At 37.8% G+C, this 12,519-nt stretch overlaps 1 protein-coding gene across 1 annotated transcript in view; it reads right to left on the minus strand.

The window, feature by feature from the left end:
- Positions 1–758: 758 nt before the first annotated feature.
- Positions 759–12,519, minus strand: part of GBE1 (1,4-alpha-glucan branching enzyme 1) — a 271,911-nt gene continuing 260,150 nt past the window's right edge. The window contains exons 15-16 of the mRNA XM_082691935.1: positions 10,451–10,568; positions 759–1,555 (exon numbers count right to left, since the gene is read on the minus strand). Coding sequence (XP_082548061.1) covers positions 1,499–1,555; positions 10,451–10,568 — 175 coding nt within the window. The 3' untranslated portion in view covers positions 759–1,498. The remainder of the gene's footprint in view (positions 1,556–10,450; positions 10,569–12,519) is intronic.

Below are 12,519 nucleotides of genomic sequence, written 5' to 3' on the forward strand. Positions count from 1 at the left end.
TTTTTTTATTTTTTTTTTTTTTAAAGATTTTATTAATTTATTTGACAGAGAGAAAGATCACAAGTAGGCGGAGAGTCAGGCAGAGAGAGAGGAGGAAGCAGGCTCCCGCTGAGCTAAGAGCCCGATGCGGGGCTCGATCCCAGGACACTGAGATCATGACCTGAGCCGAAGGCAGCGGCTTAATCCACTGAGCCACCCAGGCGCCCCCTGAATAAGTTTTTAATGTTAAGACTTCCAAGTACTGCTTATTAGTCATGAATAATCAGGCTTAAAACAAAAAAGAAGCCATCACTATTTATGTATTAATGTAAAGGAGAAAATAAGATCTTAAAAAAGTGAGAGATACTTTGTTTTTTAAATGCATCACAATTTCTCAGTTATGAATGAATTATGTGTCACTGATTTTAGACCCGTGGCCTACTATTTAATGAATTGACTGGCAATTTCATGACTGAGTATCCCACTGAGTTGAGATAGTTAATTCAACGTCTGAAAGTGTTCAGGTTTACAGCTGCAGAGTAGCTTGGATACCTGAGTTAGTCAATATAATCTTACATTACAAAATAGTACCTAAAGAAAAACTATTATTAACCCCTGTGTGTGGCCCATTGTGCATGCGTGCATATACGTGGGGAGGGTATGAGAGGTAAGAGAAGCATTTTAACATTCATTCTTTTTTTTTTTTTAACATTAACTTTAACATTCATTCTAAATCAATCCCAATGGTAGTCCAGCAAAGTAAATATTAGCAAAGGCAATTTTGCAGTTTTTAAATTTTTTTTTTATTTTTTATTGATTAACAATAAAAGACATTTTCTGAAATGTTACAATTCCCAATTCAGGTCTTCAGAAAGACGGAGATATCAGCATCCACCAAGATACTAAATGAAGCAGAGGTCACAAGATAAAACTTAGGCAAAATGAAGCATGGACAAGTGTAGAATGGTCTTATATTATCTCTGATCCAACTCTTAATTTTATATCATTACTCCATACTTATTACAGTATTTCTAAACACAATGTGAAAAAAAAAAAACCATAGTAACAACCTTGGTGCTTTATATATTAAACCAAGATATACTTAGAACAAATAAAGTCCCCCGATATTCTTCTTAAAAAAAAAATACTGTCTACATTCAACAGAAATAATCACCCATGACACACGATTCATAGGTGAACGTTAAGGATCAAATATTGGCCGAGAAAGAAAAGTCGTTTAAAGGCATCACACAGAACACTTCATCTGAGACTCCTCGCTGCTCGGACGCCTAGAAAAATAGAGTCTAGTGATTCTTGAAATTTCAAACACACGCGCCCCCTCTAGCCAAAGTCTGACGTCCCTTTGCCTAAGCCAATCTTCCATTTCCGACGTCCGATGGGTGTGTCGTCTGGACACCGACGGCCGTGCGTGGCCGGCGGACACCGGACCCGCGCGGCGACAGGGCGAGCAGGGCAGCAGGGCGCGCGCGGCTTCTGGGGAAGCTGCAACTCCGTCTCTTCAGTGGGGCCTATCCGCATTCTGAAGGACGAGGCCCACTCGGCTGGGAATGTACACCTGCGTCAACACAATCATGTCAGTGCCACTGAAGGAAATACCGAACACGGTGCCATGAGGTCCGAGGGACACGCTGCCCTCTCACATGCGCTTCGAGTGACGGGTCTCTTTCCACGGGGGCGGACTCCCCGAGACGCTTCCGCGGTTCAGCCGGCCCGGCACCTGAGCGAGACGCCTTCGAAGCAGCCCCCACGAGAGGGCGCCACACGCTTTACCAAACCCGACGTCCCGCCGACGCGCGGGCTCCCACGGACACGCGCTGCTGACGAGGCACTCTCCGGTGGTACAGGAAGGCTGCCCTGAGGTTACCATGTTATTCTACTCAGGTGAATAAAAGTAATGTACAGAACACCGCTCGACACCAAGACTCTTATTTGTCATCCCGTTTTGTCTCCTGTCATTTTTAAGAAATAAACTTGAAAGGTAATATAAGGGATCCTAAGGGTATTTAGGCCCCTCCCCAACTTAAACCAGCCCCAAAGCTCGCCCCTGCATTGAAAACGCAGCACGCATCCTCTCCAAGCCCTGCAGCGTCCTGACTCGGCTCCTGCCTGCGAGACAGTCCATCTCCCGTCTCAGCTCGGGGTGGCACGAGTGTCTCCTCCCCTCACACCAGGCTCCTCCCACGGGGGGGCGGGGTTTCCTCCCTTCGCTGGGTCCCTGCTCAGAATACTCTTGACCTTGCTAGTTCCTTATCTCTTGCATTTTAGAAAGTTCCAGCTCCACAGCGGGGTGTCTTTTGACAACGTTAGATAGCATAGCTTTTCCACTTCGTTTTCTATGACTAATGCATTTTTGTTTGTTTCCTTTGTCTTCTTTTTTCTTTGTGTTTTTTTTTTTGTTTTGTTTTGTTTGTTTGTTTGTTTGTTTTTTTAAAATCTGGGCAACCTAGGCTGTGTTGCTTTGCCTCTCTGGGTCCCTGATCTCCCTTCTGTATGGTGAGGACGCCACACGATAATCGCAGCTAATATCTACTAAGCTCTCAGTCTGTGCCCTCCATCAGGGAGGATCTCCACCTCTTTCTGGTCCTAGTTCATTCATTCCTCAGGACAACCCTGTGAGGCAGCACTGCGATTACCTCCATCTTTCCGATGAGGGAATGGAGGCAAGGGGCAGCTAAATAATTTTCCCAAGGTCACACACTTAGTAAGTGGCAGAGATGAGAGGTGAACCCAAGTTCTTAGGTCGAAGGGATTTTTATTTCTTTCTGAACATCTAACACAATTTTATGATATGTCCTCCCCAGCAGACTATGAATTTTATAAGGGTAGAAGCCCAAAGTCTTCACATTTCTAACTCTTCATAGGTGCCAGTGGACAAAGTAGGTGCCATTGATGACAAAATAAAATAATGAACAATGAATAAAAGAATAAATAAAAGTGGGCCCAATGTGTGCATATATCACAAGATATTCTTTGGTAGACATATCTGAAATACTTTTTACCAAATTGAGAAGTGAACTGAACTGCTTGATATTTATCTATATGCTATTTTACATATATTTACTGTTAAGAAACAGTAAAAATAATATTAGACTGTGGGCATCATTGTGACAATATCTCTCCATTTTTGACACTTTGAATATTTTATTATTTCAGACATTTTATCTTTAAGTAAAAGTCTGGCTGATAGGTAAAAGAAAGAAAGAAAAAAAGCTTTTTTGAATGTAAAAAAAAAAGCTTTTTTGAATGTAAGATGCAAAGCAGGCACGGCTTAAGAAAAAAAAAATAAAGGAACAGAACAGCTGGTTTTCACTGAATGAAACTATTGGATGTCCAATATATCTCGACTCTTCAAATGAACACAATGTTTTCCCTTAAGGTTTTTGTCATAAAGAACTCTCACAATTCTAAAAAAAAAAAAAAAAAAAAAATCAGATATACTAATCTAGTTGGTTAGTTTTGAATAATAAAGATTAAAGTGGTTGTAAAGTGATGGCATTTTAAAAAGAAAGTTATATTATGAATGTAGTAACTAGAGAAGAGTTTTTCTAATCTTCATTAATAGTGATTTTCAAAAATGATCATCATCATAATTTCACAAATGCTAACAGTCACTGGGTAGCTCAATGTCTCACAGTTCGATTTGCGTCTAGTACTTCCAAAAGATAAATAGTATGCCCTTGCCATCATTACGTGTGGGGAAACCCTTTATGTCAATGCCATAACCTGTTTCCCTCTATTTTTCCTATTATTTACAGGTTCAACCAATTCTCTCTCCAATTCTCATCAAAACAGGCAGGAGTCAGGAGACAGTGTTCTGCCCTTTTAAAGGAGTTTGCCATATACTTACTCTGTTCTGTGTGTATAGTTTGGGGAATCACAAAAACTAGGTTTAACTAATCACTGGGGCAGCAGGTTATAATAGAATGATTCTGAATTCTTGTAAGCACTTTAGAACTGAAGATCAATCTAAATTTTTCAGTAGTACCAATGACTAGATAGAAGAATTTCAGTTCCCTTTACATTAAAAACATTTCTCTAATTTTAGGTATGGTCTTATATGCATATAAAAGGATTCTGGTAAGTTCAAGGCTCTGCAGACAGATCTAATAAAACAAACAAGTCGGACCTAAACAAATAGTGACAGATCTCTGCTCAGTGTGGCACAGTGATCTGGCAGGACAGGTCACATCAATCTCCTGTTTGAATCCTACAGAGTTCTGGCACCTACTCTGTTTGATTCATAACCTCATAACTAATTTCATTAATGAAATACAAATGAAAACTATAAACCTATCATTTAGAAAGACCCTTTCTGTGATCTGTTGGTATTTTAGCCAACCCAAATGTAAAAGTATAACAAAAAGAAGGACGAGAAGTTCAAGGCTTGCAATATATGCGTTGAGTTTCCTCTTTTGGCATTCAATGGTTCAAAAATGCTCCAAGAACTCTTACTAAATGATGCTGGTCGTTTTATGTAAGGAGTTTTATGAGGCCAATTCCAGTCACACTTAGAGACCTCTTAATACTATCTGCTCAAAAAACCTTCAGTTTATAATTGTAGAGTATCATTAGAGTAGAATATTGTGTAATTATATTTTTCACTGCAGTGTTAATTACTAGAATGTGTTTATGTTGCTCTTGAGCCCTTGCAGTATAGGCAACATGAAAGAATTTCCCCAAGCAAGTGATTTTTCTTAACTCTGGCTATTTATGGAATTTTGAGTTTTTTTCTTTATTAGGGTTCTGAGTCTGTAAATCAATTTTCTTAGTGGTTAGGAAATGACTACCAATTATACTAAAGGATTTAAGATAATCAGAACTAATCCTTGTGATGAGACAATCACAGACACGAACAGGTTGGGGGCTCTATAATTTAGTGCTAAGTATTGGCTCTGTAACACTCATTTTATAATTTGAATTCTAAAAATAGTTTTGATTCATACAGCAAGTGAAAAGAAATATGAACATAATTTGAGTAGGTTTAAACATGAAAATGTTTAAGCATATTTAAATATAAACAATTTATATTTAAGTGTATGTACAGAAAAAGTGTTTGGTACGTTACAGGTAATATATGCTGATCGACATATATACCATGCCCATGTGTTAGCCATTGAGCCCTAAAGACTTTGTGGTTCGGAGCACATTAAGAACATATAAGACAATGTAATGTATGGTCATGAATTTAGTATTTTCTAGCTAAATTTATAGTCAGCACTTCAGAAGGAATCAGAATGCCACAGTATAATCCAATTCACTTTTTAAGAGAGGCAAAATGCATGCTAATATACCTAGTTATTTTGACTACCCTAATGACTTAATCACTATGTTGAACTAACATGACTAAAAAAACCCAGAAACAAAAAAACCCACAGCACACAATAATCTATTATATTATGACATCCAGGCAAAGTATTATGTTCTTCGAGGATAACTGAGTTGCAAAAATTAATTATACAATTTTTGAAGACAGGGTGTCAAAAATTTGAAAACAGAAAATTTTAAAATAACTTTTAAGTAGAAAATCCCTTAATTTTTAAATTTCCTTAGAAATTGCTAAATTTAGCAATAGCACATAATTGAAGGGTGATAACATCATTTGATGAACAGGGCATTAGACTTTTCATAGTCTTCATACACACATTTGTCATAAAAGAATTACAAATTATTTTGAAAAATAAGTTTGATATATAAAATAATTCTAATTTTCACATATGTGTTTTAGTTCATAAAATATTTTCTGAGAAAAAATAAATCTTATTCTAATTCATTATTTCATGTTAGGCTAAGAGAAAAGTGATACTAATATTTCTATATAGAAATCTATATTATCTGATTTAGAAATATTAAAAAAGAATAAGCTTTAAGAATTGTTTGACTTTTTTTCTTATCTGAAAAACCTAAACATGTTCATGATTTGGGATAGAGCAAAACACATTATCCCAACTGCTAAATTGTATTTCCACTACAATAAAGATACACCTATGCCAAATTCCGTATTTAAACCAAAAGTCTGCTTCTGAATTCCCAAATTTAGAATAAGAATAAACAGATCTACTTCTTCTTCTTCTTCTTCTTCTTTTTTTTTTTTTTTTGAATCGCATCAACAGATCTACTTCTTAGTGATGAGGAGCCCAACTGGGAAAGTAATAAATGCTGAAATTATTGCCTTATTCATATTTCACTCTTGAGACTACTTGAGTTACCATAAAGGAAACTAATTCTCATTACAGGTGCTATAATCTGTTCTTCCATTTGTGCCAGGGAATTTGAGTTTATGAACTAGAGAAAGGAAAGTAAGCCTCTCTGCTTCCAGTGCACTGACCAACATGTAAGTAACATATAGGTTCATATAAGTTCCTCTATCAGAGACACAAATAGAGGATTGTCTGGGTGGCTCACACGTTAAGCGGCTGCCTTTGTCTCAGGTCATGATCTGAGGATTCTGGGATCAAGCCCCGCATCAGGCTCCCTGCTCAGCTGGAAGGCTGGTTCTCCCTCTCCCATTCCCCCTGCTTGTGTTCCCTCTCTCACTGTGTCTCTCTTTGTCAAATAAATAAAATCTTTAAAAAACAAAACAAAACCAAGATGTAGGGAAATGAGTGTGCTAAAGGGTAGTTTCTGACAATTGCCAGTAAAGGAGAATGGAGAAATTCTTTCCCATCGCTTCTTGGCATTTGCGGGCGACTCTGACCTTAGCAAAGGTGTGTCAACGGTAGCGCACACCCGGTTCTCACCCAGCTTCCCAGCGTCAACTGGTGGAGTTCATAATAGGGAAGGTGCTGGAATGCTACCTGCATCAGCAGCTTGCATGGCTATTTTAAGATTCCTTCAAGCACTATTTGTTACTATCTTTGAAAGCAGATTTGACACTTATTCAGCAAATCCTTTGGATTATTGAGCTTGCAAATAAGCTTTGGTAAATACTTTGTCCTTATTAAGATGGGCAGAAATTTTATGGAGAAGGAAAGAAGCCTTTCTTCTCCCCTTTATTCCAGCCATGTGGGAGGCAAGAGTGATCTCTCGCTGGTGGTGGAATGAGACCTAGAGCGCCTGCAGTCATTTCAAGAACCCTGATCAGATCCCAGCACATATGACCTAGTTTAATAGAGTCCCATTATAATGAGACATTCTTAGAACAGGTTTGTTTTTTAATGTGGTTTTTTTCCCCTCTGGCTCTTCAAAGGATAACTCTGGCAAGAAGGAACATGTTTTATTGGACTTTCCGGTCTATTTGGGCTCTCTTATTCCTATATTAAAACCAGTGATCATTTCACCTGGAGCCTGAAGACATTTAAAGGAGTGTTTCCTGAAGCACCTTAAGTTACTGAAACAAGATGCTGCCGTTGGGAAGACAGAACTAATCATCACCTTTTTGACCCAGTTGGATCAGAATTCTAATACAGGCAGGGGCTAAGCTTTGTTCTGTCTCTCATGTGCTTGCAGCGTGGTATTCCTCTACCTGTTACCAATGCTCATGTGCTGCTCTCCACTCCACCTGCTAATTTCTATCTGTGCATTCCTTATTTGCAAGATAAATTCAATTAGTACTTGCAAAATAATCTCCTGACTGTTGCTGCCACTGTGAGTTGGCTTGTTCTAATTATGATAGAATTTTCTTATTTTTACAAGAACTGAAAGCATAGCAAGATATTTTCTGCCCATCCCCATAGAGGGTGAGCCCTTGGCGTAAGATTATTAACTTTCCCCAAATTAGAAGAAGTTCTTCTTAACTATGTGTCCTCAAAGCACCTAGTATCCTGATGTGCTTAACATACCTAAAAAAGAACTGAATAGCCATAACAATACCTTTAAAGTACATGTGAAATAGCTTTTTGCGGTTTCCAAAAAAACTTGGCCAAGTTAATGAGTTCATGAGTCATAAGAATCTGTTGCTGTGGAGAGTATCCTATACTAATCCTCATTATAGACGATGGAAAATGCAGTGCAGAAAAGGTGAGAACTCAGTTTCCTAGAGCTAGTCAATGGCAGATGGGGGCTCGATCCCAGGTTCGCTGCCACAACATTCTGTGGTCTTTTCAATGTTCTACCAGGCCTCTCTACCTAACAGAGAATCCTCACTGGACACATGAAGCTTTAGGAAGTTTGCTACATAAAAATGTTGCCTGACTCTTCCAAATTCCTTTCCATTCCTTGCAAGCTGAATGGTCTCCTTAATCTCTCACGGGTTATTGCAAAACTTTAAGATAATTTTTTAAAAAAGATTTTATGTTTTCATTTAGAGAAACAGAGCACACAAGCAGGGAGAGGGAGAGATAGAGAGTGGGAGCTGGACTGAGCATGGAACTGGACACAGGGTTCAATTTCAGGACCCGAAATCATGACCTGAGCCAGAATCAAGAGTCAATGCTTAACTGACTGAGATACCCAGGTGTCTCCTAAGATAATTTTTAAAATTCATTTCAGGGGGCGCCTGGGTGGCTCAGTTCGGAGATTGTCTGACTCTTGATTTCAGCTCAGGTCATGATCTCAGAGTTGCGAGACTTAGCCCGGTTCGGGCTCCCCACTCAGTGCAGAGTTAGCTTGAGATTCTCTCTACCCTGTCTCTGCCCCTCACCCCTACTTGTGTGTTCTCTTTCTCTCTCAAACAATATTAAAAAAATAAGATTCATTTTAGAAACTATTCTTATCAACTTTACATGGCAAAACTGAATGTTCCGACAAACTACAACAATTATTCTTTGTGGATAAAATCTGATAGCACTGTGAAACCCTCCCTCTTAATCATTTTATTTTTTTAAAATATTTTATTTATTTATTTGACAGAGATTAACAAGTAGGCAGAGAGGCAGGCAGGGAGAGAGAGAGGAGTGGGGGAAGCAGGCTCCCTGCTGAACAGAGAGCCTGATGTGGGGCTTGATCCCAGACCCTGGGATCATGACCTGAGCCAAAGGCAGAAGGTTTAACCCACTGAGCCACCCAGGCCGCCCTCTTAATAATGCATATGTATTTACATCTGTATCTAAAGCTACATAAACATGTGTCATTATCATCACCACGTATATACACACACATACTGTTAGAATAACCCTCACCTCTCCTGTGGCCATGACACTTTCCTCAGAGCCTATAATCCACAACTCAATCCTGCTTATCTCTGCTCTTCTCACTCATTTTATGCCACTGTCTTGGGAAAGCTGATTCCATAGGCAATAGGGTGATTTACAAAGTGATACACTTGCACCACTTTAAAGGTAGGAATATGGTAGAAAAATGGGGGAACCAGGTGTCCCTTACAGATTCTCCCCTTTGACTTACACTTACATTTTTGGAAAAGAGAGAATTTAACAGCTGTGATAAAACTATCTATACATTTATTAGATACATTCTGACCTCATAAAAGTGAACCAAATCTTCATCTAAGACCTCCCATGATGAAAAAAATGTGCATGGGAAGCGGAGTGATGGAAGAGGAAGAGGATGAGAAAATGAGAGTGTGAATGAGAGGGAGGGAGGGCCAGCGGGGGGCGGGTATAGGACTAGTTAGGAAAAGGAAAAAAAAAATAACGTAGATAAATGGATCTGAGCTTACTATCTGGACATAAAGTAAACAAGACTTCCTCTAAATCTGGAGAGTTTCTAGATCCTACAGTTTTAAAAGAATTGAAGCCTTGGGTGCCTGGGTGGCTCAGTTGGTTAAGGCCTTTGCCTTCGGCTCAGGTCATGATCTCAGGGTCCTGGGATGGAGCCCTGCATCGGGCTCTCTGCTCAGCGGGGAGCCTGCTTCCTCCTCTCTCTCTGCCTGCCTCTCTGCCTACCTGTGATCTCTGTCAGATAAATAAATAAAAAAACCTTTAAAAAAAAAAGAAGAATTAAAAAAAAAGAATTGAAGCCTTGTAGTTTAAAGCAATATCCTTTTGTACGTATTAACACAGAGTAAAAATTAGTTATATGATTTAATGTTTTTCTCAGTGATATGAGGAAATCAGAAAATTCTGTAAGTAGAATGAATTCAGTCTTTGACTGCAGGAAAGAATAGCAATAGATTTTTATAGACCCTCTTAAGGTGTTTTAAATTAAACTTCATTAGACAGTCAATAATGTAGAAATCTGCTGGATATAAAAGATTATACAGAAAGCAAGAACAGAAGGGAAGTAAAGTGTTGCATAAAAATAGAAAAATATGCCTTCTCCTTATTTTTTAAGGAATATTTTTTTATTCCTAGTGATAGACAAACTTTCCCAATTGTCCACCAAATACCTGTTACTATCAGTTTTCCAAAAGCAAATTCAGCCCAGCACCACACACACCGCCTCTGAATATTTCAGCTCACTTCTTTTCTATCAACCCCACCCCGTTTGTTTTTTTGTTTCATTTCGTTTTTTAACATGCCACTTACACGAAGTTGTTTCTTTGGACAAAAACGCCGCTTTAAAAATAAAGGATTAAATTAATATGCAATGAATAGATCTTAAAGACCTTACTTACCAAAAGAGAACAGGGACGCTCATTATGTTTAAAATCTTCAGAAAAAAAATCAGTATTGTGGTCCAATCTCTGATGTCCTCCATATTCAGCTGCATCTGTATCCAGCACAATTTTGAATGTATAGCTCTTAAGGAATCAAAACGGTTCAGGAGTGAAATGAGACATTATAAAATATCTTCTGAGATAGTAATTTAAAAGGGAGTATTCTGAACACTGTTAAATCCTGATTTGTGTTATACACCCATTTCTTTTCGAATATTTCAGAGATACTCATGTTTGAAAGGGGGTATTAGAGACTCTGGTCCACATACTCATGGGTCCTTGTTATCCTATCACAGATTATCACATGATCATCCAACCAAGGACTGACTATACCTATTAACAGAGAATTTACTTTTCTCTTACTACAACCCATTCTGTTCATTAGAAATTCACCTCTGTAGTGAGCAGAAATTTGACTTCTTGGGACTTTTCAACCTGGAAAAGCTATAAAGGAAAATTCAAAATATAGTAACCTTTCATATATTTAATAATAGTTATGCTATCTCCCAGTGTCCTCTACATCTATTACTAAATATATACTAAAAGTAATCCCGAGACCTTTAAGAATTTCTCATTTGAAATGGCTTTTCACTCCTTCCCCAACTCCAACTTCATTCCAGTTTTCTAGATCCTGGTTATCAAAGTGAGGAACACAGAAGTGAACCAAGTGTCCATGTATGTATGTATGTATGTCTGAAGTGTGCAGACCTAAGCAGGCCTCCTTCTGCTACTAACAAACAAGATCATGAAAACATACTGTCTATTCATGTTACACACAGATTCATGTTGCATTCATAAGGTCTGCTATAATTTACCATCCAGTTTTTTGGGTGAATTATGAGATATATTTTATTACTGTATTTACAATAAAATAAAAGCTATGGCTATTATGTTCAAGTTTATTATGGTCTAAATGTCTAGACATGACAATACAAAATTCCTTAAGTAAACATACATCAGTAGAAATGGAAATCTTAACTTTCTTCTAGCCTAAGGAGGGATACAAAGAGATCAAGTGCTTTGTGTTTTCTTTCTCTGGTATACAAACCCTTAATTCAGAAGTGCTTGTATATTTTCATTAAAAAGTATCACGTTAAAAGTAGATGTGGTGACCAACAATAACCATCATTTTCATGCCCAGGTAACCTCTCTCTGGGTAACAGATACAGTCAAACTTGCTAAAGGGACTTTTGGTGTGTGTGGGGGATGGCTCCATTTCATTCAATCTAGGTCCGTCTGCTTTGACTCAAATTCAAACTGATAATCAGAATGTTAGTGTTTAACAAGAAAGAGACAGAGAGAAAGATTGATTGAGATTCAAAAGATGACTACTGGGCACAGGCAGATTCTAAAGTCACTCAGTATAGCTGAAAATGACTTGAGCATTTGAAATCATTTAATGGCAAAACACAGGTAGTGAAAATAAATAACTGGGGACACCGTAAAGAGACGAAGCCTTGTGGAATGAAGGGAACTAGTACAACTAAAGTTTAGCTTTTGTTCTTCATCCTAGTTCATTAAGTGCTTGTACAAATCTTCAAAAAGCAAAAACAAGAACAAAAATGAGGACAATTTAGAGACTGATGTCCTTGAATACTTTAAAAACTTCTGAAATAGAGTATCAATTATTAAATTAATAGTTAAGATCACAGATAATTGGTAGTAGTGTCTGAAGAAAGCAAATATCTCATCAAAATTTCCCAACCTTTGGGTTGATATTCACTGGCAGCTGTGTTATTAAAAAGATTTCACTGAATGAGTAATTATGTTATTACAAGGGAGTGGGAATCTATATTTGCATTAGGCATTGTCTGAAGCCTAAGTTATGTTATTATACACATCTGATCCTGTATTTTAAATTATGTTCATCTTTTTTGATTAATAAAATGCAGATTCATTTCAAAAATCACAAGATTTAGAGTAAGGTTTTGTCTATATATTTTTTCAATCAAGAATACTGAAAGAACAATTGTTATAAAAGAATCCATTTGTTTTTGACACTGAAAGGGATCCTCACACTTAAAATG

Source organism: Mustela nivalis (genome assembly GCF_964662115.1).
Source record: "Mustela nivalis genome assembly, chromosome: 1".
In the NCBI taxonomy this organism is placed as follows: domain Eukaryota; kingdom Metazoa; phylum Chordata; class Mammalia; order Carnivora; family Mustelidae; genus Mustela; species Mustela nivalis.